Source organism: Hippopotamus amphibius, chromosome 16, assembly GCF_030028045.1.
Source record: "Hippopotamus amphibius kiboko isolate mHipAmp2 chromosome 16, mHipAmp2.hap2, whole genome shotgun sequence".
Lineage (NCBI taxonomy): Eukaryota > Metazoa > Chordata > Mammalia > Artiodactyla > Hippopotamidae > Hippopotamus > Hippopotamus amphibius.
Window position 1 is genome coordinate 36643206 of NC_080201.1, and position 27466 is coordinate 36670671.

At 46.4% G+C, this 27466-nt stretch overlaps 2 protein-coding genes across 2 annotated transcripts in view; both read left to right on the top strand.

Moving 5' to 3' along the window:
• Positions 1 to 1230: 1230 nt before the first annotated feature.
• On the top strand, positions 1231 to 26620 carry ABCC12 (ATP binding cassette subfamily C member 12). The gene is made up of 11 exons (XM_057711799.1): positions 1231 to 1349; positions 4100 to 4255; positions 6955 to 7102; positions 7391 to 7624; positions 8947 to 9120; positions 9538 to 9685; positions 13284 to 13432; positions 15805 to 15912; positions 20279 to 20554; positions 24097 to 24168; positions 26492 to 26620. The coding sequence occupies exons 1-11, from the start codon at positions 1231 to 1233 to the stop codon at positions 26618 to 26620; spliced, it is 1713 nt and encodes a 570-aa protein (XP_057567782.1).
• A 73-nt stretch (positions 26621 to 26693) lies between these two features.
• Positions 26694 to 27466, top strand: part of LOC130838060 (ATP-binding cassette sub-family C member 12-like) — a 32755-nt gene continuing 31982 nt past the window's right edge. Inside the window, exon 1 of the mRNA XM_057710835.1 lies at positions 26694 to 26701. Within this exon, the coding sequence (XP_057566818.1) occupies positions 26694 to 26701 (8 nt within the window). The remainder of the gene's footprint in view (positions 26702 to 27466) is intronic.

Genomic DNA, 27466 nt, shown 5'->3' on the forward strand with positions numbered 1-27466 from the left:
ATCATCTCCTCCAGTCTTTACTAACTGCCTTTGGGAGAGAAATAACTTCTGTCAGCCTTGCTAGGGACTCTGAGGTTTTCTCAGATGTTCTGTAGATTCACCTGTAAAACTGCTCTCATTGGAAAGGGGGCAGGGAAGCACAAATGAGGTACATCTTATCCATGAAGCTGATGTCACTACTACATATACTCTTGAGTAAGTCCCTTTCCCTCTCTGGGCCTTTGTTTCCTCTTCTGTACAATAAGGAGCTTGTAAAAGATTGCATCTGAGGATACTTCCAATTCTGACATGCCATAGGTTTATCAGCCATTAAAACCTCAATTGGAATTGGTTCATTTTATGTTTCTAGCCATGAAAAATTCCAGAGAGAATTCATAGGATGGGAACCCAAATATTTATAATAGTGAGGTTTCTGATTGCAAGTGACAGAAACCAACTCAGGAAAACTTAGGTTAAAAAAGAGAATTTATTGATAGGATATGGAGAACAGAATATCATGGAACTCTAGGGCAAGAATAGAGCTGCGTATCAGGGAGGAACTGGAACTAGGTATAGAAAACCTTCAGAAATTGTTCTGTTTTCGTTTGGGGGACTGGTGAATGGGGTGGTTGATTTGTGAACTGGACAGGCACTCCCAAAAGTATCCTCTTTACATGGATTGTTTGTTTCCCTTTGGGGCAGTGGTCACAGAAGTGGGGGGAATTTGGTCTTGTTCAGATGTGCCTGCTCCTCAGAGGTTTTCTGATCCTTAGGTGTGGGGACTTGGGAACGTGGATGTACAAGCTTTGGTATCTGAAAGAATTGGGGAGCAAAAAGGGTCTGTATGTGTGACAAACTTTATTCTGGGTCACAAGTCAGCAAACCCACCTTCTTGGGGTTCTCTTGCCAGACTGAGACTCAGGCTTGGTCATGGGCTGGCTCCTGGTAGAAAACCTGCAATAGGCTCTTCTGCTCCCAGTCAACACGAAATGGGAAAGAAGAGGAGCAGCATGTCTTTGCTAATAAGGAAGGCTTATAGTGGAGTTGAGGGAGTTGTGGGGCCTCTACACTCTCCTGTGAATGTAGAGGATTGATTGGTGAAACCAGGTCTGAGTGGTCAGAGAAAGGGAGCTGGTCTGGGTGGAGTAGGTGCTGCCTGATCCCATTCCAGAGTGTCTTCATCTCCTCATCTCTCTGCTGCAGAGTAAAGGTCCCTAGGCCCGGAGTCCAGGGCTCTAGACTGCCATCAAGATGGTGGGCGATGGCCCCTACCTTATCTCTGATCTGGACCGGCGAGGCCAGAGGAGATCATTTTCAGAGAGATATGACCCCAGCCTGAAGACCATGATCCCAGTGAGACCCTATGCAAGGTAAGCCAGAGGGAGGATTGGAGGGAAGTCCTGGGCAGAATTTCTAGGATTTGTTTCTAGCCCATCAGGAGAGTGGATGCTGCCCCTGCTCCCCATGCTGCTGCTCTATATGCTTGTCCTTTTGTCTTTCCATCCATCCGTCCATCCACCCATCCACCCATCCATTTTTTTCATTCGTTGACCCCTCACTTCATGAATCCTCCTGTCCTTTGGTGAAAGGGAGACAATAACAAATATTTAAAGAGAGCGTTCCATGTGTAAGGACCTGCTCAGGTGCTTTACAGACATTTTCTCATTCACTCTTCACAACCACCCTGGAGGTGTTGTAATTATCTTCATCTAATGGGTGAGTAAGTGAGGCACAGAAAGGTTAAATAACTTGCACAAATTTAATCAGGTAGATTTTGCTTTATAACAAACTGCCTCTTCACTTAGTAGACTAAAACAATTGCCATTTATTTAGCTTACAATTTTATGGGTGGACCAGCAACTTGGGCTAAGCCTAGTTGGGTGATTCATCTGGTCTTGACAAAGCTTTTTTATGCATCTGCTGGTCAGCAAGATGGCTGTGCTTCTGGGGGTTGACTGGCTGGGGGAAGGTGGGGCCACATGAGCCAGCAGGCTAGCCTGCGCTTGATGACATAGCAATGCAGTAGGCTGCCAAGAGGATGAGTTGGAGCATATAGGCCTTCTGGAGATTCAGGCTCAGAACTGCTAAACCACTTCTTTCACTGCACGCTATTGGCCAAAGCAAGTCACATGTCAGCCCAGATTCAAGGTATGGAGAAATAGACTTGACATCTTGAAGGAAGGAGCTGCAAGGTCACATCCCTAGAGTCTGGGATACAGATGGGGAGAGAGAATTGGGTCAGTTTTAAACTACAGAATAGGAACTCAGGCAGCCTGATTTCCAAGCTCACATGCTTAACTATAACATGATATTATATTATTATATATGTATTCTTAACATTACATTAACTATAACATAAAAAGCCGCCTTTTCTACATGAGAAGTGCCCCATGGCCTGCCCTCTGAGCAGCAGAAAGCCAAGTGGCATCTCTATAGTGAGGTGACACAGCACTGCTCTCTCCTAGAATCTGGGGACCAAAGATACACCTGTGAGCCCTCTAAGGTGAGAGATGAAGGTTGAAAGGTGAGGGCATGGGCTATCATCCTTAGCCCCAGGCAGGAGAGCTCTAACTGCCGACTGTTTTGGCTCAGTTCACAATTGTATTGTGGAGAGGCAAAGTGGGACAATGCTTAAGAGAATGATGGGACCCTGGAGTCAGCAAGTGTTGGGTTTGAATCCCTGCCTTACCACTCACCAGCTATAAGACTTTAGGCAAGTATCCCAACCTCTTTGTGCCTTGATGTTCTTGTCTATGAAATGGGATCGTGATACTACCCAACTACCCATCTCACTGAGCTGTTAGGATTATATGAGGTAATGCATGACTTTATCATAAAAGTTACCCTTTAGGAAACATTTACTATGTACCAGGCACACAGTACCTTATTAATCTTAGCTTGGATTCTCCCAAAAGCAGAGCCTGAGTCAAAAACTTGGAAACATTAGCCTCCTACAATTCTGGGCTGCACTGTGCTCTGAGAAGGCACTGAACCAGGTAGTGAAAAGAGGCACAGCATCCCTGTGAGATGGGACGTTGTCAGCATGAGCCTGAGCTGCATAGTGCTGTCCTCCACAGCTGAGACTGGAGGTGGAAGTGACAACGTCTGTGACTCAGGGCCTCTTGACAGCATCTTCTGCAAATACAAAGCTCTTCCAGGGCCTGGAATGTAACAAATACTCAGCAGTTAGTAGATAACACTCAATGTCTCTGACTCTTATTCCGTCTTAGATGCTTAGTTCCTCAATGGCAGAAACACGCCTCTTCCTCCTTCTTTATTGCTTCTCTTCTCTTTTTCCTTTTCTCCTTTCCTCTTCCTTTCACCTCCTCTGTCCTCCTTCATCTGCTAACTAATAGTTATGTAGCAGCTTACATGTATTAATCCATTCAGTCCTCACAATAAACCACGAGTTCGACTCTAGCTCTTACCTCCTCGGGCAGCCTCGCTTCTACTTTGGCACACCCTGCTCTGACCCTCCCCATCCTGGAGAGCAAAAGCCAGGCACCCAACTCCTCTAATGATCAGATGCCGGGTCTCCACTTCCTCATGACAAATGGAGCAGGTACCCTCCTTCCCATGGGGTGGTCATGGATAAATATTCAACAACTGGTCACTAAAAAATTCCCTGGTTTGTAGCATTTATCACTCTTTTGGTGTAAATTCTCCTACCATGGCTGATTTCAACATGATGTCACTAAGTGCAAAGTTGGGAAGAGACAGATGGTAATAGAGCCCTATTCTGTATGGTATTTCCACCACAGAGACCATAGACTTACATAATCTGAAGAACAGATATGAGTAAAATCTAGTAAAATAATCTAGGAAGCTATGAGCTTTGAGTATTGATTGCCTTTGTCTTTAAGATAATTTACTTACATTTACATAATTTAAATTTTAATATGGGCTGTGTTTAAGAACTGACTTGTCGAATTCCTCAGAATCGAACAATCAGCTCTCACAAGCTGTTAGGAGCTGGCGCAGCACACTGCTGCTCACAGGGCTGATGACGGGAGTCACAGGTCTGAACATGGTTGTGGTTAACACTAGTTAAGAACTCCATCCAGGGACTCAAGGCAAGGACCCCAACATCCTGGAATACTGAGAGTTTCGCTTGTTTTAGGTTGGCACCCAACCCCGTGGACGATGCAGGGCTGCTCTCCTTTGCCACATTTTCCTGGCTCACACCAGTGATGGTGAGAGGCTACAGGCACACGCTGACTGTGGACACCCTGCCCCCGTTGTCGCCGTATGACTCATCTGACACCAATGCCAAAAGGTACCAGGAATCGTTTGGGTCACGTCTGGAAAGGAGCCCATTTGGGAAGAGACCTGTGAGCCCTTTTGTGTGCTCCCATTTCCCCAGGTGGAAATCAATGCCCACCAGTCCTGGTGGCTGTTCTCAGTTGCTTGTCTCTGAGATGCGGGCTGGGGCTGACCTTCCTGGCCTGGCCTCTGAGGAGGTGGGTACTGGGGATAGTTGGTAGGGAGAAAGAACTACTTGAGAGCCTGAGGCTTCAGGACCATTCTGGCAGGTCTATCAGCTGGTTTGTAGGAGCACCACATCAGGACAAGAGTGGCCAGGATCTCACTTTGCTTTGTGCTGGCTGCACCCAACCTGGGCTGTTGCATGCAGTTCCAGGCATGGTGTTTTATTTCACATTAAAAATTGTCATTGGACTTTTAAAAAATTTTATTTTTTATTGTTGTATAGTTGATTAACAATGTTGTGTTAGTTTCAGGTGTTACAGTAAAGTGATTCAGTTATACATATACACGTATCTATTCTTTTTCAAATTCTTTTCCCGTTTAGATTATTACAGAATATTGTGGACTTTTATATTACAAAACATGTTTAGGTTGAACCAAATGAAAACTGCCAATATTTGACAACTTTAACGTGCAAACACATACATTTCATTGGTTCAACCTAATTCAGATTCATGATAGAAATGTTAAAGCAACAGAAATTTAAACAGTGGAAGTATCCCCACCATACTCCCACCCCACTCCCCAGAAGTCAGCACTTTTATATGCTGGTGTGCATCTGTCCTGGATTTTTTTCTACTCTGATTAAATACACCTTGTGCTACCATCTTCTGCAGATCAATACCTCTCCTTTTTCATCCCTACTCACAGGTCACCTTTTTTACTTTGAACAAAAAAAATGAAGCATATTATCTGATGGATAACCATTTTGCTATTTTCAGTTAAGAGTGTATAAAGATTTTCCCACAGCGCAAAAACATCAACTTCATTCTTTCTAATGGCTACATGGAACTTCAAGGTTCATGTCTTAAACAATGGGGACGCTCTCGAAGCCCTTTTTCTGTGTTTGTTTCTTCTGGAATTCTCCTTCTCTTTAGCCTCATGAGCTTGAAGGGCTGGAAGTTCTAATCATGCTCTTGCAATTGCTCCTACAATTGTGCCTCCCCTCCCCTGTGTCGTGCAGAAATCTCAGTCAGTGGTAGTTTCCAAAATCTACAGTCGGAAGAAGTTGCCAGGGAGCATGGAGAGAAAGGGGCTGGACCAGTGCCTGCGGAGTACCGGGTTTCCCTTCTACCACACTGTCTGTTTTTTTCTTTTTTTAAAACATGAATTTCTTTCTTTCTTTCTTTCTTTCTTTCTTTCTTTCTTTCTTTCTTGGCTGTGTTGGGTCTTCGTCACTACACATGGGCTTTCTCTAGTTGCGGCAAGCAGGGACTACTCTTCTTTGAGGTGCGTAGGCTCCTCATTGCCGTGGCTTCTCTTGTTGCAGAGCACGGGCTCTAGGTGAGTGGGCTTTAGTAGTTGCAGCATGTGGGCTCAATAGTTGTGGCGCATGGGCTTCGTGGCTCCGCGGCATGTGGGATCTTCCTGGAGCAGGGATCGAACCTGTGTCCCCTGCTTTGGCAGGCGGATTCGTAACCACTGCGCCACCTAGGGAGCCCCACTCTGTCTGCTTTTAATGTTGCCTTCCATCTACCCAACATCAACTTATTAGATCCTCTTCCCTTCCTTGCTGTGTTCTGCTCCAAAGGCTGACCCGCCAAACATATGCTTGACATCCTTTAATAACGAACACGCAATCTTCAGTCCATGCCTCTCTCCTGGACTCTGAGCTCACACGTCCAGCATCCGACTGGACTTGGATGAGTCACAAGCATCCTGTGTCTGGAGGTGCGTTCTCGGTCCTCACCCCACCTGATGACGCTCCCCCTGCCCCCTTTCCCCATCTCCGTAAACTCCACTCCCACAGTTGGCCAAGTCAGGACACTGGGATCCCTGATCCCGCTTCTCATTTTCTCCTACATCTACTTCATCAGTAAGTCCTGTTGTCTCCCCTGACCACCTTTCCCTAAATACAGTGTCCAGCCACTGGCACCTCCTACCTGGATACCCGTGGTCTCCCACTGGTCTCCCTGCTTCCATCTTTGCTCCCCACCCCCGTAACCCACTACTCTCTCAGCAGCCAGATGTTCTTTTAGGTGTGTAAAATGATCTTGTCACATCCGCTTAAAAGCCTGCAATGGCTTCCTTTTCACGCCTTCATGAAGACTGCGAGATCCCATGAGATCTGACTCTGCCTTGCCTCCCGTGTCCCCACACGCCTGTCCCACTGACCTCCTTTCAGATCTTTGAAACGGACAAACTCCTCGCTGCCCTGGAGAAAAGTTTTCTCTTGGTGTCTCTGTCGCCTCCGTGTTTTTGTCACAACTGGTATTGTGCCAGAGACAAGCAGGAGGAAGAAATCAAGGCCTGGAAAGCACCCAAATGCCAGATACCAGCTTGCGCTGTGCCAGGGCTCTCCCCGCTGCCTCTTCTGTGTCCCCACCACCCTGTGAAAGGAGAAGGGAGAACCCACGCTGTTCTCCTGAAGCCGCCACGGCCAGGGATGGGGGTTGGGCCAAGCATGCTTGTAGAGGTTTGTGCATCAGAGTAGCCTTGAACAGCAGGCGGGAAGGTTAGGCTTTTCTTCTTCCTGTTCTTTCATCACAGGTTTCGAACACTTTGGGATGAAGAGGTAGAAAAGATGGGTCCTGAGAAAGCCTCCCTGGGCCAAGTGGTCTGGAAATTCCAGAGGACGCGCGTTTTGATGGATATTGTGGCCAACATCCTGTGCATTATCATGGCAGCCGTAGGGCCGGTGAGTGCCCTGGCCCTTCTTCTGCCTTGTCTCCCAGGTCCCCAGACTGGCAAAGAACATCATTAGTTACTCTCTCTGCGAGCTGGTGGGTTTAGCACATTGTCGTTATCTTTGTGCTCCTTGGGGGCAAATTTTCATAGAGCTAATCCTTGTCGAGCACTGCAGCAGCCACTGAAAGTAATTAAAAAGTTTGCCTCATGAAGTCTGCTTGCTGACATTATCTGAGGCTTCCGGTACCTACCTCGACCCCCAGCGGCACTCTCCTCTCTCCACTGGGCTATTTTACAGACGGTTCTCATTCACCAAATCCTCCAGCAGACGGAGAGCATCTCCAGGAAGGTTTGGGTTGGCGTTGGCCTGTGCACAGCCCTTTTCACCACCGAATTTACCAAAGTCCTCTTTTGGGCTCTCGCCTGGGCCATAAATTACCGCACGGCGATCCGATTGAAGGTGGCCATTTCCACCCTGGTTTTCGAAAACCTGGTGTCCTTCAAGACGCTGACACACATCTCTGTTGGTGAGGTAAGCTGGTCCAGAAGGAGTCTAACTTTAGGAAACTAAATTCCAAGTTTTCCGAATATGTGTGAGATGCATTTCCTGGATGGAATATCTGCTCCCCTTTTGGTTGTCAATGTCCTGCCCATCATGTCCCATCTCCCTGCTAAGTGAAGTGGTGGAGACTCAAAACACCAGAAGAATTCAGAGAAAGGAGGGCTCCATTCAAGCTGGAGAATGTGGAAAGGTGTCCCTGTTCCAGTTGGAATAGGGCTTAGGGGTGACCACATCCAATCCCTTTGATCATCAGTGAGGACACTGAAGCAGTGCCGAGCACACTGTGGGCATTTAATAGAATTGATTGACTAATGAATCTGATGATTCCAACTGTGTAATATTTGGGATGCCAAGTCACAACAAAGACCACACCTGTTGGACTTCAGAGTTGACATTTTCTTAAGCCCTTAATCCTTAGCAATAAAATCTTCACACTTTACACGAGAACATTTCCCGGGGCCAAGGGAACCCTAGGTGGTGTGAGGTAAGGGAAAAGACTAGTTTCTTTCTTACACTTGCTCTTTTAGTTTGTTCAAAGCATCCTGTATCAATTATGATGAGATTCAGTTGCATATAATTGAAACCCCCAAATAACAGTGGATTAAACAGGATGGATTTATTTTGCTCTGTGCAAAAGGAGTCTGGAAGAGGAAGATCCAGGGCTGGAGTGGGAACTTCAGGCTTTTCTATCTTTCTTCATCACTGCCTTAGAATGTGGCTCCCATAATGGTTCAGGCTGGAAGTTGCAGTTCCAGCCATCCCAACCATGTTTCAGAGAGATGGCAGGAGGAGGGAGAGAAGAGAAAGGGATATCGTCTTCCAAGTCGAGTTGGCTCCCTGTAAGAATTCATCCCCAAAGTTCCATTCGACACTCTGGCTTAGATCTCATTGCCCTTAACATAGTCATGTGGCCACAATGCTTCCACAGAGGAGGCTGGGACATGTGGTCCTTTTGATGGGCCCATGGATATCCTGATTAAGCAGGGTTGTGCTGATAAGGGAGAAGGAGAGAGAGCTATCAGGTAGGCAGCTGGCAACTTTGCTGGCATACTCCTCGATGGTATTTCAGTCTTTCTTCATTGGGATTCTCAGTTCTAAAAGACTGAGCTCTCCAAAGTCATACGAGAATGAGACCCACGAAACTCACCGTGTTGGTCCTCTGACGACCCCCTCCCCCTTTAAGGAGGTTTTTCTCTTCTTTCCTCAGGCCAATCAGCCAATCCGAAAGCCTTCAGTTGAGGAAATGTTTGGGTGAGCCTTCCAAAGCCTGAACCCATGTGCTTCCTTTCCAGGTGCTCAATATACTATCAAGTGATAGTTATTCCTTGTTCGAAGCTGCCTTGTTTTGTCCCTTGCCAGCCACCATCCCTATCCTAATGGCTGTCTGTGCGCTGTACTCCTTTTTCATTCTGGGGCCCACAGCTCTCATCGGGATATCCGTGTACGTGCTATTCATCCCCATCCAGGTAACGGCAGGTCTTTGCAGCTGTATTTCACACACACTCTCACTGAAGTGGGTAGAAGACTTTGTGTCCGGGGCCTGACCCTGAAGCCTGGGCCTTTACTTTGGGCTCACAGACAGTACAGTTTTTTTAAAACTTGAATTTGGATACCCTGGGGGAGGGGAGCATGCTTCCTCAATTCGTCAAAATCCCCAGCACTTTCCTTGCATCCTGGCGATTCATGCATTTGCATCATCTGCTCAGACCCTGTCGTGTCCCCCAGAGCACGCTGACCACAACTCAAGGGAAGGATTCAGCTGAGAATCTCGGGCCAGCTTCCCTTAGAACTTTTCCTAGCACTTACACTCTGATCCCTGGATTTTTAGGCCAACTGCAACTCAGCAATTCTCTCCGAACACACTGTTTATACCTTGATTTCAGATGTTTATGGCTAAGCTCAATTCAGCTTTCCGAAGATCAGCAATTTCAGTGACAGACAAGCGAGTTCAGACAATGAATGAGTTTCTGACCTGCATCAAGCTGATTAAAATGTACGCCTGGGAGAAATCTTTTACCAACACCATCCAAGGTAGGATGAGCAGCTGCTGAAAGAACCACTTACCCTGTAGAATGTGCTCTTCTAAAGGGTTCCTAAGGGTCCTGGAGCTGGGCATTCTGGAAGTGGGCTGAGGGGACCCCTGAGCTGGTCTGCAGGCTTTTCAAAAGATTACAGAGATTTTAGAATAGACTCAGGCATCTCTTCTGGTGAACCCAAGGGCTCAGCAGGTGAGTGACATATGGTTTAGCCATACTGAGGCTGGTGGATGCTTGTACTGGCCAGTTTCCTTTCACAAAAATAGTCCACTAAAACATTATGAACAGAAGAGCTGGCTCTGATGATTTCCTTGACTTGGAGGATGTCCACACGGACACACACACACACTCACACTTACACACGTGTTGCCGCCTCGCCGGCAGCAGCCTCATCGGAAGCGGATGTCCTGCTGACTTGACATGCTTTGGGCAGATACGAGAATGCGTATATAGCTTTTTTTTTTTTTAAGAACTTTTATTGAGATACAGTTTACATACAATAAACTGCATATATTTAGAGTGTACAATTTGGTATCCCAATCTCCCAATTCATTCTCCCCCAAGCTGTTTTGTTTTAAGATGATATGAAAACTATTCAATCACATAAAAATGCAAATCTAATTGCAGGAACATTTACATAATTGCTGACATAGACTCAGGTGGTTGACCGGTTAATGATCTGAACCACCATTACAACTGACTCTCTGGATCTACAATTACACTTTTAGACCAGCATGTAATTAGGCCTGAAGCTGTGTCCACGTTTTAGGAAGTGGCTTTAGAAAACTTGCTTTTGAGCTTGCCAAAGGAAGTGCCCCAGGTTGGAACACTGGCAGCCCTATGGTACCTTCTTTGAAGATCCAGAAATACTCCCTCACAGGTTGAACTCACTTTGATACAATTTATTTGATGTGATTAAATTTGATTCCATTGATGCAATTCAGTTTAACTCAATTCAAGTTGGTTTAACTCATAAATATGTACCAAGTCCCTACTATGTGCAGGGCCATGAAAGTCACACAAAATAATTAGGAAAATGGTCCCTACTTTTAAAATTGAGGGAGGGTGAGTTTAATCTCAAAAATGGCTATAAGTTTGTTGGCTCTACTTCTAGAATATATCTGGAATCTGTCTGCCTCTCTTCATTTCACTGGCACCCCAGTCCAAGCCAATATCCTCTCCCGTTCTGACCATGGCAAGAACTTCTAGATGCAACCCCTGCTTTCCTCCTTCCCCCTAAAATCCATGATGCACTGAGCAGCCAGTGTGACCTTTTAAAAAGGTCAATCAGACCTTCTGTCTCTCCTGCTAAAAAATCTTTAGTGGCTTCTTATCACACCTAGACTTTTTTTTTCAAATTTAGGACTTTTGAATGAAGTCCAGATTCCTGCCGATGGCCTGTTAGATCCAGGATAGTCTGGCCCCTGCTGACCTCCTGACCTCATCACATCTTATCTCAGGCCTTGATAACCCTGCTTGAGTCACACAGACCTGTTTTTAGAACAACATCCATGCTCGTTCATGCCTCAGGATCTCTGCAGTTGCTGTTCCCTCTGCCTGGAGTGTCTTCTGCTAGATGTTCATGCTGACTTTGTCTTGACTCTGGGTCTCCTAAAGTCAACGTCGCTGACTCAGGAGGCCCTCTTGACCACAGGCCCAAGCAGGTCCACTCCCCCTTCACCTCTTAACCACTTCTCCCTGTTCATTTCTTTCATATCACCCAACACAATTTGTAATTACTTTATTTACTTGTTTGTTTATTTCTTTATTGTCTACCACCCCTACTGGAAGAGCTGAGACCCTGTCTGTCTGTATATTCCCCAGCACCAAGCACAGCCCCTGGCACATAGGAGACGTCGGATTAAAATGCGTTGAATGAGTGAACATGTGAATTAAATATAGGATAAAGTGGGTAAAATGCCACAAAAGAAACTGAGGGGAGCTCCACAGGCATGAGAGATGAGGAAAAGCCTTCTGGCAGAGGTGTCATTTTAGACAGACCCTGAAGGATGGCAGGGATGTGGACACAGACAGAGCTGGGGAAGCCCCCTCGGGGCAGGAGCAAAGGCCTAGAGGCTGCGCTTGGGGAAGAGGATGTGGCTGGTGTTCTCGAGGGGAAGGGCGTGTGCACAGCAAACGCTGGATCCCAGTAGAACTGGATTCTAACTCTTCCCCGACCTCTTAAGAGGCAAGTCCCTTAACCTGCCAAGCCTTTCCTCTGCTGTCAAAAGGGCATAATGATGGCTTCTGCCGTGCCACGTGGCTGTGAGAGCAGCCTATTGAAAGCCTGCCTCTGCGAGGCTCAGCCTGACGCCTGGTTTGCAGGCGGAGCTGGCCAAGAAGGGCTGCGGGGCCATGCTGCTAAGGTGGGAGGGGTTTTGTGGAGGAGGCTGCAGTTGCCGTGGAGGACTTCAAACACCAGGGGAGGGAAGCTTGAATTTTATGTGGGAGCTGTGCAGAGTCATGGCCTCATGTGGGTGTATGGAAGGGAGATGTGCTCTTGGGTTTTGGCAGCTGTCCCTGAGACACAGGGCAGGGGCCTCAATCTGGCAGTCTTCAGGCTGGCATATGTGTTTTGCTTGGCCTCCGCAGTACTTTAACTTTTTCAGTTAGTTCCCAACATTTAAAAGCAGGAAGATGTCATTTATTGTATGTCAATTGTATCTCAATAAAAGTTAAAAAGAAATTTAAAAAAAGTAAAAGTAGGGAGATGTCTCACGAAATTCCAGATTTCAGACTTCAGAACAGTCTGGGGAGCCTGGGACACCCTTGATCTAGTCTTGCTCTCTGGCTTCCTTTACATTACTTGCCTGACCCCTGTAGGCATCTGAGTGTGTGACCCATGACACACAGAGAATCAGATCAGAAGGGACCCTGGAAACCATCCAACAATGGCAGCTGATATGCACTGAGCCCCCAGTACCTGCTGGCCTTGTGCTCAGGGCTGTCTGTGCGTCCTCTCAGTTAAACTGCACAACAGGAGTCCTTAACACTCACGTGCAGGAGCATAGGCAGGAGTAACATGTTTCTTTTTTTTAAAATTGGAGTATAGTTGGTTTACACTGCTGTGTTAGTTTCAGGTGTATGGCAAAGTGATTCAATTATACACACACACACACAAATATATACATATATGTTCTTTTTCAGATTCTTTTCCATTATAGGTTATTACAAGGTATTAAGCATGGTTCCCTGTGCTGTACAGTAAATCCTTGTTTTTTTTTTTATCTCTTTTATGTATAATAGTGTATATCTGGTAATCCCAAACTCCTAATTTATCCCTTCCCCAGCCCCGTCCCCTTTGGTAACCATACTTTGTCCTCTATGGCTGTGACTCTGTGTCTGTTCCCTAGATAAGTTCATTTGTACTACTTTTTTAGATTCCACATATAAGTGATATCATATGATATTTGGCTTTCTCTGTCTGACTTAGTTCTCTTAGTAAGATAACCTCTGGGTCCCCCCATGTTGCTGCAAATGGCAATATTTCATTCATTTTTGTGGCTGAGTAGTATTCCATTGAGTAACACGTTTCTTAAAGCTGGTGCTTGACATGTAAAGTAAGGCCACTGTGGACTGTTTGTATCTCACAGATATAAGGAAGAGGGAAAGGAAGTTACTGGAAAAAGCTGGATTTGTCCAAAGTGGAAACTCGGCGCTAGCGCCCATTGCATCCACCATAGCCATTGTGCTGACATTCACCTGCCACATCCTCCTGGGACGCAAGCTCACTGCCCCGGTGGTAAGCGCCCCTCTAGAGCTGGCCTCTTCTGTCCCCAGCCCTGCAAGTGCCAGGTAGGTGGCTCCTCCGGCACTGGCGTCAGAACACCCAGTCACAGTGAGCCAGAAAACACCAGAATTCCACCCTGACTTCTAAAACAAGCACTGGAGCTGACCAGGAGTCGAGGGGAGCTTAGCAGCAATTCTCATTCGGTCTACGGCAGGGCAGGGGTAGTTGTTAACGTGGGAACACAATTTTACATTTGGAAAACAAAATTGAAACCAAAGGAGCCCTTGGCTTTTTAATTCTTTTTTATCCACATACACGCCGAGAGGAGAATTTGTGAAAGTTCACCAGGCGGGAGGATTTGTCAGTATTGGGAGAGGCAGTGTGGTGTCCGGATCAGGGTCCCCCTTGTTTAAAGCCTGACTCCACACTTGCTAGCTATGGCTTCACAGCAATTCACGGAACCTCTCTTGCCTTGGTTTTATTATCTGTAAATGGGGTGCTGACAGTCCCTACGGTTGTGAGGATGGAAGCTGTTTCACACAGAGCACGCAGGACAGCGCCTGGAATGCAGTAAGTGCTGCATAAGTGTTTGCTGTTCTCATCAGGCTGATGCTCACGCAGGCGAGGCACATTCAGGTTGAAAGCCTCAGAGGGCGCACTGGAGTGAATGTGAGGGGCTCGGGACCTGAGCCAGAGCGGAAATGGCCCCTGACTGAAATAAACAAACAGTTCAGATATTAAACTAGTGTCTGAAGGGCAAAGGGTTGGAAGAAAGAACGCAAAGGCGAGAAAAGAGAGAGAAAGAGAGAGAAAGAAATTAACAAGGAGACGTATGTTTACGGGGGAAGAAGTGCACCAAAAATCAGGGATCTGGAGGGGAGGGCAGGGTGATATTTGAGAAGGCAGGATGCTCTTCTGGGGCATTTGTTGTGGGATGTCAATCCCATTACTGCCCCATCTTTCTTTGGGAGGTGCTTTACTTTTCTTAGTTCCTTCACTCACAGTTTTCTCTCACATACTCTGAGGGCTTGAACCCAGTCATGAACCCAAAGCCAGAATGAATGGCAATGATTGATGCACTGAACGAATGCTACCCGACTATTGTGACTGCTGTCTGTGATCCCAAGCCAAAAAATAAATTTTTTTTTCCCTAAAACACACGAAGCAAATTAATTTGAAACCAAACTGTGTGCACATAGTTAATATTTTCTAAAATGGTGATTTAGAAGAAATCTAGACCAAGAACAAATTGCCTGAATGCAAGACTCGTATTTCTTTAGACTAAGAATCCCTTGCAGCCTCCTCCTCCACTAGAGCCACGTCAGTGGGAGGTCAGCCTTGTGGTACTATCCCATGATAGTGGGCTCTGCCAGCCAAGGCCTGGGTTTCCTGAGCCAAGACAGTGTTGGGATCTGAGGGAGCTGAGTTCTCTTTGGGGATATATTTAGGAGCAGATGTGACGTAGGGAGCATCCTTCATCATCCTCTTAATGAACTAACTAGGATTAGTTGAAGCCTGGGGGCCCTGTTCATGGGGCCCATTCAATAACAGGAAGAATCACTCCAGGTTTTTCGATGGAAGTTGTGTTTTTAATTTCTTAGATGGGTGGTTAGGGACAGGCTGCTAATTACAAGTCAGACAGATGAGAATATGAAATCTGAGAGATGAGATCCTGCCCCCCTGGGGCACCCACAGAGCAAGGAAACTTGTCTTCATTGAGGCTATATGATATTAGCCACCCGCCAAGCAGGGCTCAGTGGGGAAGGCTCTAGTGAAGACGGGGGTGATTTGCTTTTGCAAAAGGCAGTAGAACAAAAGCTCTCAAATAGGTCATTATGTGTGTGTAGGCAGGGCATGGAGGCCAGGCCCTGAGGGCAGGAGAACTAGCAACCAGCCTAGGCCAAGCACATCATTCCAGGGAGCTTCCACCTTCAACACTGGTCTGTGTGTGGTATGTAAAAGGATGCTCTGTCTCTGAAGGGTCAGATGCCTCTGAAGCAACTGAGAGAAAGGGATGATTTAGGAAAAATCTGCACAGGGCTTTGAACAAATGGTCTAGGCCAAATAAGGATGTAGTATGGATGGAGATTTCCAAATGCACTCAATTAGAGGCCCTTTTTGGACCTTATCCTTGGATTGACAGAGATAGGGGATAAGTTTCCCACCATTTTGGTGAAAATCCAAAAGCAAAATAGATTAAGATGTTGATATCTTTAATTTGCCAACCCATGATTTCTGAGCCATGAAATGAGAAAATTGTTCCTCTGAGAATCCCAACTGTGCTACTGTTTCTCATCTCAGCAAGTTTAATCCCCATGGATTTAATGGTTCAAAGCCAAGGCAACATCCCATCCTGAACTCTATACCTTTCTTTTGTTCTTTAGGCATTTAGTGTGATTGCCATGTTTAATGTAATGAAGTTTTCAATTGCAATCTTACCTTTCTCCGTCAAAGCAGCGGCCGAAGCCAATGTCTCTCTAAGGAGAATGAAGGTATAACTAACACTGGGTGAGTAGGGACGAGAGAGATCTCATTTTGTGGTGGGAAAATTCCCAAAGAAGGGAGGCTGTGTCAACCCACTGGAGGGCTAGGTCACTGGTTTGGTGAATGTTGGGAAAAGACCCTCCATTCAGTGTTGGGTACCTAAATATGCAACAAGCAGGATACAGACAGAGTGTTATAGGTGGCCTCCCCTTTAAGTAAAAATGAGATGGAGTTTCCACCCAGAGAGACAATGTTCCTGACCGTCTACTCTTTCTCCAAGCCATAGATCTTAGGTTGTTCCAAGAGTGGAGTTCAGTTTGCACTGAGCCATCCCCTCTTTGCCTACCTAGTTTGTCCTGTGATGGGTGTGGTGACAGAAGTGATGAAGACAGTGGTGGGGGCACCATATTTATACACTCATTTAGTCACTTTATTAATTTATTCATTCATCAAAGATTTACTGTGTGAGTTCCAAACAGGATCAACAGTAAAAGGACCATACCAAGACACACTGTAATTAAAATGGCAAAAATTAAAGATAAAGAGAGACCATTAAAAGCAGCAAGGGTAAAGCAACAAGTTACTAACAAGGGAACTCCTATAAGCTTATCGGTTGACTTCAGCAGAAACTCTGCAGGCCAGAAGGGAGTGGCATGATATATTTAAAGTGATGAAAAGGGAAAACCTACAACCAAGAATACTCGACACAGCAAGGCTCTCATTCAGATTTGATGGAGAGATCAAAAGCTTTACAGATAAGCAAAAGCTAAAAGAGTTCAGAACCATCAAACCAGCTTTACAAGAAATGTTAAAGGGACTTCTTTAAGCTGGAAAGAAAAGGCCATGACTAGAAACATGAAAATTACAGAAGGAAAACGCTCTTCAGTAAGGGCAAATATATGGTAAAGGTAGTAAATCAACTATGTACAAAGTTAGTAGAAAGGTTAAAAACCAAAAGTAGTAAAATCATCTAAATCCACACTAAACAGTTAAGAGATAACAAAACAAATATATGTAAAATATGCAAAAACAGTACTAGCAAGGGGAGGAGAATAAAAATGCAGGGTTGTTAAATTGCATTTGAAATTAAGAGATCAGCAACTTAAAATAATCATGTATACATATTTAGATTGCTATATATAAACCTCATGATAACCACAAACCAAATGGATAGATACACATACAAAAAGAGAAAGAAATCCAAACATAACACTAAAGATAATTGTCAAATCACAAAGGAAGAGAGCAAAAGAAGAAAGGAACAAAAAAGAACTACAAAAACAGCCCTAAGATAATTAACAAAATGGCAATAAGTACATAATTATCCAAAACTAATTTAAATGTAAATGGACTAAATGCTCCAATCAAAAGTCACAGAGTGGCCGAATGGATATGAAAACAAAACCCATATACATGCTGCCTACAAGAGACTCACTTCAGATCTAAAGACACTCAGACTGAAAGTGAGGGGGTGGAAAAAGACATTCCATGCAGATGGAAATCAATACTTATATCAGGAAAAAATAGACTTTAAAACAAAGGCTGTTACAAAAGGCAAAGAAGGCATTACATAATGATCAAAGAATCAATCCAAGAAGAAAATATAACAATTATAAGTACATATGCACCCAGGATAGGACCACCTAAATACATGAAGCAAATATTAACAGATATAAAGGGAGAAATTGACAGTAACACAGCAAAGGAAACCAATGACAAAACGGAAAGACAACCTACTGAATGGGAGAAAATATTTGCAAATGATATGACTGGTAAGGGGTTAAAATCCAACATATATAAACAGTTCATACAACTCAACATCAAAAAACCAAACAGCCCAATTAAAAAATGAGCAGAAGAATTGAATAGAAATTTTTCCAAGGAGGAAATGCAGATGACCAACAGGCACATGAAAAGATGTTCAATATAGCTAATCATCAGGGAAATACAAACCAAAACCACAATAAGATATCACCTCTCACCTGTCAGAATGTCTATCATCAAAATGAATACAAATAACAAGTGTTGGTGAGGATGTGGAGAAAAGGGACCCCTGAACACCATTGGTGGAAGATAAATTTGTGCAATCACTATGGAAAACAACAGTCTGGAGGTTACTCAAAAAACTAAAAATAGAGCTACCATATGACCCAGCAATTTCACTCTGGGGTATGTATCTGAAGAAAATGGAAACACTGATTTGAAAAGATACATGCACCCTGATGTTCATAGCAGCATTATTTACAAAAGCCAAGATATGGAAGGAACCTAAGTGTCTATTGACAGGTGAATGGATAAAGAAGATATGGTACATGTATACAATGGAACACGACTCAGCCATAAAAAGAGTGAAATTTTGCCATTTGCAGCAACATGGGGCGACTTGGAGGGCATTATGTTAAATGAAATAAGTCAGACAAAGAACGACAAATACTGAATGATATCACGTATATGTGGAGTCTAAAAAAATAAAATAAGAAAACGTGAATATAACAAAAAAGAAACAGACTCACAGATATAGAGAACAAACTAGTGGTTACCAGTGCAGAGAGGGGAGAGGGTGGGGCAGTATAGGGGTAACAGACTGAGAGGTACAAACTATTATGTATAAAATAAGTAAGCTGCAGGGATGTATTGTATAGCACAGGGAATACAGCCAATATTTTATATTAACTGGCATATAATCTATAAAAATTTTGAATCACTATGTTGTACACGTGAGATTAATATAATATTGTAAATCAACTATATCCCAATTAAAGAAAAAGATTTATTGTGTGCTTCTTATATGCAAGGAATTGTGGAAAATGCAACTACAAGGAAGAGAGTCTGTACTCTTAAGAGCCTCCAGTCTAGTACAGGACCAGGTCCCCCAGTAATTGCTATACACAGTAAGGATGTAAGTGATGTGCAGGAAGGAGAGGTAAAGTGGTTTTGAAATTGAGGCAAGGAAAGGAAAAGAAGGAGGGCATTTCAGTCAAGAGAGCAACACGTTCAGATGTCTGTGAATTGATTGGAAAGTTTTCTTATTCACTCAAGCCTGAAATGTGGATATTATTTTAAGCATCCTAGGTGCCTGCATCCCTTCTCCCTTTCCATCCACATCCAACCAATCCTGTTGAATCACCTCCTGATCACTGTATTCCTTCAATTTTAAGAGGCACCATTTGTAAGATAGGATTGGAAGGTGCACCGTTGAGTTATTACTTTTTGAACAAAACACGAGTCAACCTCATCACATTATTTGTACAGTGATATCCGATATCTTAGACTAGAGGAACGATACTATTTCTTGACTCCTCAACCTCTACTCTGTCGCTAGTAGCAACACCTTCATTCAAGGCCTCATAGTCTCTCAGCTGAACTATCACAGTGACTTAAGAACCAATTGTCTTTCTCCAACATTGTACTTTTTGGATCCATTTTGCACTTGGTAATTGAGCTGTTAAAATATTTGTCTGGTCACTGATATTAACCTGTTTGAAATCCTTGTCCTTCACCCCCCAGGACTGTGCCTGAGCCTTCCACCAGCGGGTCCTCAGTTATGTCTCCACTTCATTTCCTATCCCCTCCTACCTTGAGCTCTGGGCCTTGTTGATTCTGAATTTCTTGTTTCATACCCCTCAAACCCCCAAACCATGCTATTGCCTGCTTCCTTGCCTTTGCTTGTGCTGTGCCTTCTACAGAAAGCTCTCCTTCCCTAACTCCTTCCTCATCTTTGCCTGTCCAGCACTGTACAGACTCAGCTCAGGCATCAATTACATGGGCCTCCAGGATGGGGGGCCAAGTGTCCCATCTCTGGCAGTAACAGGGCTTTGTCCCTGTCACATTTCACTGAAATGATCTGTGCCTGTTCACCTCTCCCCCTGGACTGCAATCTCTTCAAGGACAGGAAGCATACCTTATTAATATTCGCATTTCTGCTGTTTACCCCAGAATCTGGCACAGGGTAGGCACTTGGCAGGTGTTTTGTTGAACTGAGCTGAGTGGGGACTTAGGAAGAAAACACAGCAGAAACCGAGCACGTGATGTTGATTTTGTAAGCATTAGTGTCAAGCGGTAAAGCCCACCACCAGAGGACTGGCAAAAGCTGGCCATCTTGGGCATGAGGACAAAATGTAGCTGGGTTCCTCCTCCTCCAATGTGGGTGACCCAGATAGGCCTTGTGGTTAAAGAGGCATCCGTCCTGGATAGTATGAGCCAGTAGACTATTTTTGCTGCAGCTTCTCCTAGGGGAATATCTTCAGAATACCTTTCCTGGATGTCCCAGGTAGAATTGCCAAGATTATGATTTAGGGTCATTAGAAGATATATTGGGATGATTCTTGCAAACGGATGACGTCTGCCAAGTTAATTTTGTTTCTTTAATCTTAGAAAATTCTCATAGCTAAAAGCCCCCCATCTTACGTCACCCAACCAGAAGACCCAGATACTGTCTTGCTTTTAGCAAATGCCACCTTGACATGGGAGCAAGAAACCGGCAGGAAAAGTGACCTAAAGAAAGTGCAGGACCAGAAGAAGCATTTTCTCAAGAAACAGAGGCCAGAGGCATACAGTTTGAGTCCATCAGCTCAGGGAGTCACTGGCGCAGAGGAGCAACGTGACAGCCCCAAATCGGTTCTGCACAATATAAGCTTTGTGGTGAGAAAGGTGGGTATGTGTTCCAAAGGTGTGGCCTCCACCCTTCCTCCTTGTGTCACATGACCATGGCCTCCTCAAGGCTGAATATAATTCAGTTTGAGCAGGAGGTGGTGGTGGGATGTCTCCATTTCTCCCTAAGTTTTAAAAGCGATGTAAATGAACAGTGGAGATGTCTCTTCAAGCTGAGAGAACACCGTTGTCTTAGTGGTTGTGTTGGTGCTAATCTTCGAATTCCAGAGGAGATGAGAGCCAGCTGCATTGTTGGATGGACAATTCATTTCAGGTGGCTAGACCCAAACTGACTAGCTTTCATAAATCTTCTCAGATTTACTCTCAATTTCACGTTGGAGTCCTATGATAGATTATGATAGCTGACAATTATGAGCAGTTTCTATTTACCAGGCACATAATTAACTCATTTAACCACCCCAGTAACCCTGAGGTGGGTGTATAGCTGCCCCACTTTATGACTGAGGAACCAGAGGCACAGCAGATTAAATAACTCGCCCAAGTCATAGAGCTCGAAAGTGGCAGAAGAGGGCATCACACCCAGGGCACCTGGCCCCACCGTCTGCTCTTAACCACCATGCGACACTGCTCTTGTAAAAAGCAAAGTGAGAGCAACAAGTAGCCCAGCAACGGGAGCCAGCCAGAGTTTGCTGGCTGCTCCCCTCCCCTGGGGACTGGGGGGTAGAGTCTTTAGAGAAGCTCCGCATTTGGAGAATGTTTGACCTCCTCTTGCATGTCAATTTCTTGCCCTGGGTACTCGACAGCTGTGCTCCCCGGACGGCAGTGTTGATTTTGTTGCAAAGTGCTCAGCATTAATCTTGTGCCTAATATTTTAATCTGCCATCTTGTTGACTCACCCTTACCCCATGTGAGTACTAGAGAGAGAGAGAGCTTCTTATGTATTGTGTGACGCTAGGCTCGATAGCTGGTGTAGAGTGGTACCTCTCGTAGCTAGCGAGGCTGTCTGCACATATTCATTGGAAATGATATTTGGTTGGCTGAGTGCAGTTGAGCTCAGCTCTCAGTTAAGCCCTGCTGAGTGCAGCCCACCTGCTTTCTCATCACTTTCCCCACCTACGACGTGCAGCACCTAGATTACTTCACCCACGCCTTCAGCGTTGCTCCAGAGAGGCCTCCGTGAACTGCTCTCGTGTTGTAAAGAAGCTGCCTCTTAGCCCAGCAATGGCTTTCCTCCTGCCTTGTCATCAAGGTCATGGTCAATATTTTGTGAAATAAGGTGAAGAGAAAGGGTGCAGCACAAGGTTTTGGGGATTCGGGCTATGCCCCTCCAGCCCCGTGGACCTGGTTCCAGTCCCAGCCACTCATCAGCTGCGTGACCTTGAGTATATTGCCTGGCCTCTTGAAGCCAGTTTCTTTACCTGCTCCATGGATATTTGAATAATAGTACCTACTTCAAGGGGGGGTGTGAGGACGGAAAGACACATCACACAGAAATGCTAAGTCCCCACAGATGGGAGCTATCGCTGTTGCCTTTTTCCTCTAACAATCATGTCCAGTTTAAGTGCTGCCTGTAAATGTCCTAAATTCAAGGCATCCATGTTTTTCCAAATTGCGTTCCAAGATTCCATTAGACCGTAGCCTCCTTGAGGTCAGGGCGTGCATCTGTCTTGTTCGCAGTTGTGGCCTTACACTGAGCCCAGCTCCTGGCACAGAGTAGGTTCCCAATAATGTTTTCCAAATCAACAAATGAATAATCAGAAACTCAGGGGTGCAGGCCTCATGGATTTCCTACTGAAGACAAGGGTGAGTCGAGAAGGCTCAGATCTGGCCACGTGTAGTGGACAGGACTCAACAAAGAGCCAAGCACCTAGGGAAGCTGGATCCATCGCCGTGTCTCTTTGTCCCAAAGTCTCCGTAATGCGCCTGTTCCTTGTAGTCCTTGTAGTGGAACTAAAATGGATCTGCTTCACTTACCTGCAGCTTCAGTGACAATAAGGCAGGGCCTGCGTCTGCCGTGATCACTGTTTTATGACCAGAGTCTAGTGTGGTGCCTGGTGTTCAGTAAAGACTTACCCAAGGGATGAGTGGTGACAGACAGCAACCCTCATGTGCTGGGGGTGGCAGGCAGGTGAGGGGCCCTTTTGGTCCAGCTCAGGAGGGAAGGGAGCCACATTTGGCCCCATGCTGGGCATCTTTGCTCTGAGGGATCACTGGGAGAAGGTGTTACTGAGAATGTTCTAGATGTTCCAACTGCAGAATTGCAATATCTGCTTGAACACAAGAGTGGGCCCACCTCAGAGGCTCCCCATGGACTCCTGTTCTGCCAGCAGTGGCTTACCGCCCAACCCCCCGCCCCCCGCCAATAATTACACGGCTCACTCCCTCATCTCCTCCAGGTCTTACTCAGACATCACCTGTAGCAGCTACTGTCAGTGACCCATCCGTGTGTCCTGGCCATCTTTCAACTGCCACATCTGCATCTGTGTGCCCGACACAGCGCCTCCACGAGCCAGATGTCAACCGTGGGGGGAACAGCTCTCAAACACTGACTGTTGGCTATTTATTCCGACTCCCCCAGCCACTGGGAGGATAAAGCCATACTCAGTTTCCCCGAGTCCTTGAGTTTTCCGGCAGGACTGAGCTTTATTTGACTCCTGTGGGAGCTGATCTAACAGCACACCCTTGATGGGCCACCTTCCCTCTCCTATACCATCCCCCTCCTCCCAGCTGGTGTTTCCTGCACCTCCCCAACAAGCTGCCTTCACTCAATTCCTTGCTTTAGGGCCTCTTTCTGGAGGAACTCAGGCTAAGACATCCACCTTTCCAGTAAGGCTCACTGCCTCCATCTCCACCCTGCTTTATTTGTTTCCATGGCATGCATCTGACACACTCCATATTTTACTTACTTACCTAGTTTACCATCTCCTCATCTAAAACATAAGCTCTGTGAGGGCAGACCCAGACCTTTGACTGCTGTGCTCTTTGCTATATTGTGCTATTGTTGGTGTCCAGGACAGCACCTGGCACAAAGTAGGCTCTAATAATGATTTGTTGGTTGAATTAATAAATCTGCAGCCATAGAAAAATCCATGAGCCCAACATGCTGGAACAGCATAACTGCTCTGTAATGTCAGACTGAGTTGTGATGGTGGAAGGATGCTTTAATAAGGCTTTTAAAAAGCACCCAGCCCTCTGTACTTCAAGGCTATCACTGTCGCTCTGGGTTGTGCAGCCTTTAACTTCCATCAGATTTGCTTTCCTGGAGTCTGGGCACAGGACAACCCTCAGGTTCAGGGCCTGTGTGTCCCAGACCAGCACAAGGCTGTTTCACATCAGTGCTTATACATGATTTCTAGAAGCCCTCTGGGTGTTCTGCTGCGCTGTGCAGGGGAGGCACTTAATTAAGACTGAGGCTCCCGTCTCCTCCCAGGCTGTGTATCAGGGCTGGGATGTGAGGCTGCAGCTGCCACCTCACAGAGCCAGCAGTGCCCTAGGGTGCTCGCCTGGCCTGGCCATCGCAGTTTGGGGGTGACCCTCTAAGAACTGGGAGAATGACTGTCGTTTTTGTGTTCCTCTGGTAGGGGAAGGTCTTGGGCATCTGCGGGCATGTTGGAAGTGGGAAGAGCTCCCTCATCGCAGCTCTCCTAGGACAGGTAAGCTGTGTGCGAGCGCTGTGACCATGGAGTGGTCCCCACCGGCCGCATTGGGGACCTGGGCTCGGCTGCTCTGGACACTGTGCTCATAGTTAACAGTGATACCCAGGGGGTCGATGTGCCTGGCAGCTCCAGGCCTGCGGCAGGTGGGGCCGGGCCTTCCACGTGCTCGCCCCTGTTTGTCTCCTGAGGACATGAGTTAAGCAGCGATAGCTTCCTTGCCTGCAGTTCCATCTTGGTCAAAGGGAGAGATGGGTCATTAAATCCACAGTTTTCTCATGACATGCTTGGCCTGTGTCAATTAGAAAGGCCGGTCAGGCTGCTTGGCGGGGCAAAACCTGGGAACCTGTAACTCTCGGTGACTTTAGATCCATCTCCGTTTCCCCAGCATCTGCCCTGAGCAGCTGCTCCTCGATGGAGGTGGGGCTGAATGAACCCATGAACCGAAGCACACCTCGTGGTAGGAAGTGGAAGGGGGACCCTTGTCCTTTGGCTGCTACTTCTAGCTGCGTGACCCCAGGGAAATGGCCAAGCCGTTCACTGTATCCGCAGTAAATGAATAGTTCACAGTTGCCAAGACTTCTCATTCCAAATGAATGAGAAACTTTCTGTGTTCCTAAGAGAAGGTTGGGCACCGGGATTGCCTTTGCTTGCAGTAGAGACAGGGGGGTGCCAGGCTCAGAAGAGCCCCTCCAGACCAGAGTGACTTCTTCTGGCCTCAGTTGACTCATTCGTAGAAAGAGTGACAACCACTTTTCTTCCTGAAGGTGGAGATGGGGGCTGAGTCAGGTGAGCTGCTGCGGTCCCTCATGCTCTGGGATTCAGCATGTGCACCTCTGATACCCCTAGAGTTGGCAGGTGCGTTACAGGTGACCCAGCCCAGTTCTCCACCTAATAGCGTGAATCCTCTCCACTGCATCCTTAAGAGGTGGGCTAACTTCTGCTCAGATACCTCCAGTGATGGGGAACTCATTACCTCAACCCCGTTCTCTCTTTGGAGACCTTTGATGTATATGTGAGTGAAATTTACCTCCTTTTAACTTCTGCTCTTTGGTCTGCTCCTTTGGAACATCCCAGAAAAAATAGAATCCAGCTCCCATGGGACAGTGGTGGGCTCAGGCCCTTCAGCTGGTTACTGGGGAGCCAGGGTGGTTAAGTGAGTGGGCTCTAGACTGCATGAGTTCACCACCTGTCTCAGTCTCAGGCTCACTGTTTAGCCTTGGACGAGTAACTTAACCTCTCTGAGCTCTGGTTTGCTCATCTGTAAAATGGGGCTAAGGATGCTTGTGATGAGGATTAGATGAGATAATGTATGTGATAGTGGTTCAGGACAGTGCCCAGCAACAGCCACAGCCATCAGCATTTTATATGTACTTAACACAGTGCCTGGCACACACCCTATTCATCTTAGCTATAATTATTATTGTTGTTGTTGTTGTTCTCTCTGCTCCGAGTCTGATGTTCTCTATCCCTTGGAGAAATGGAGTCACATCCTTGGCCACCTTGGCTATTGTCCTTCCCTGTCCCCGACACACTGCCACTGCTCCATGAGCCAGCCCTGAGCAACACAGCCCGCCTCACACACCCCCTCCTAACAGCTACAGACAAGGCACCACCACTAGCATCCCCCGTTATCTGCTGAGGCTTGCCACGAGGGGCCCTCTTAAGTCAGCTTGGGTGCCCAGGCTCACAGACTGGAGCCCATGAGTGTTTCTTAAGTGCACTCCTCAATATTTTGAAAGTTCAGAAGTTCCACCTGAAACTAAACTTTCCACTCCTCTTGAAAAATTAGAAACTCTGGCCACACCAGGCTTGTATCCTTGCTTGGCACCAACTGTGCAGCGGAGTCAAAGCTGCTTCCTTAGAATGGGGTGCTCCCGGGCCACCATCCACAGTTGTGCCGGCTGTGCCCTCTCCCTGGGGGCCTGGCTGGTGGTGGAGGTGGGTGGGGGAGGGGAGGATCCAGCCAGTGCATCTGGGGGAAGAGGGGGCCTTGGTGATGGGTCTGCTCAGAGGGCGCCCCATCCTAGCTGCACAAAACTGCATGTGTGCCAGCAGCAGCCCTTCAGGCGGTGCTCTACAGGGCGCAGAGCTCACTACTGCCCCTTCTGGAACATTCCCGCCTGGCCTCTTGCAGATGTTTGAGTTTGAGACCCTCGGTCTGCATAGCTGGGCTTTGCGGTACATGGCAAGACATCTTGTCACCCTCTTGCACCTTCACAATTAATGCTCACACAATACGTGGGTGGCAGGGGTGCAATGGGCCCCGAGGAGAAGGCAGTGAGGCCTGGCTCCTGAAGGTTCTCTGGTGTTGTTGCTCTAGATGCAGTTACAACAAGGGATCGTGGCCGTCAGCGGGACTCTGGCCTATGTTTCCCAGCAAGCGTGGATCTTTCATGGGAATGTGAGAGAAAACATACTATTTGGAGAAAAATATGATCACCAAAGGTAATATGAACTTTGAAAGCATGAGGCACGTTAACATTTGGTATTCTCTGCTACAGCCGCCAGTGCCGTTGGTAACGATGGCTACGTGGGCTTCTTTAATGAGTTCTGATTAAACATTCATCAAATCCAAGTGGGTGTTGGTTTTCTCTTCCCGATCCAAGAGTTTAGCAGAGGTGCCTTCTGCAGACCTGTGATCACACTCTCAGAAACGTATGGAATCAGCACTTAGTGCCAGTGTGCAGTAGCATATGTTCTGAGATTCTCTGTAACAGTGCATATGGTGTCTGACTGGAGAAAGAGGAATCCGGCAATTTTGCTTTAGGCCAAGTAATAGGAACTTTCCATGAAATTGTGTGCAGCAGGTATGCAATTAATCAGCCCTGAAACTATTAATTGACACCAGAGTTATCGGGATGTATCACTGTTGATGTCCTCAAAATGAGCTAATGGAATGAAAACAAAGTTCAAGTCGTAATTGTTGAATCCACTTTGGACCATTACATTGAAGCTCTGGAAATAGCTTCCTAAGGTTCTGTGCCGAGTTTGGTGTGCCGCCCTGTACATTCCCAGAGCCACCCATGTAAGGGAGATCCTGGCATCGTATCCTATCTTACACGTGAAGAGGTTGAGGCCCAGAGAGGAGAGTTGACCTACCAAAGGTCACAGCTATTAAATGTCAGGGTCAAGTCTTGCACTCCAGGCCAGCATCATTTGTTCCCACTGGAACGGCCTGACAGCGGGGTCCCCGTGGAGCCTCCCCAAGTGCCATGATGCTGGAGGAAAGACAGGTGGAGTTGGTTTTACAAATCTGGCTGTCAGCTCTTCAACGGTGGCCTGGACTTTCACATCT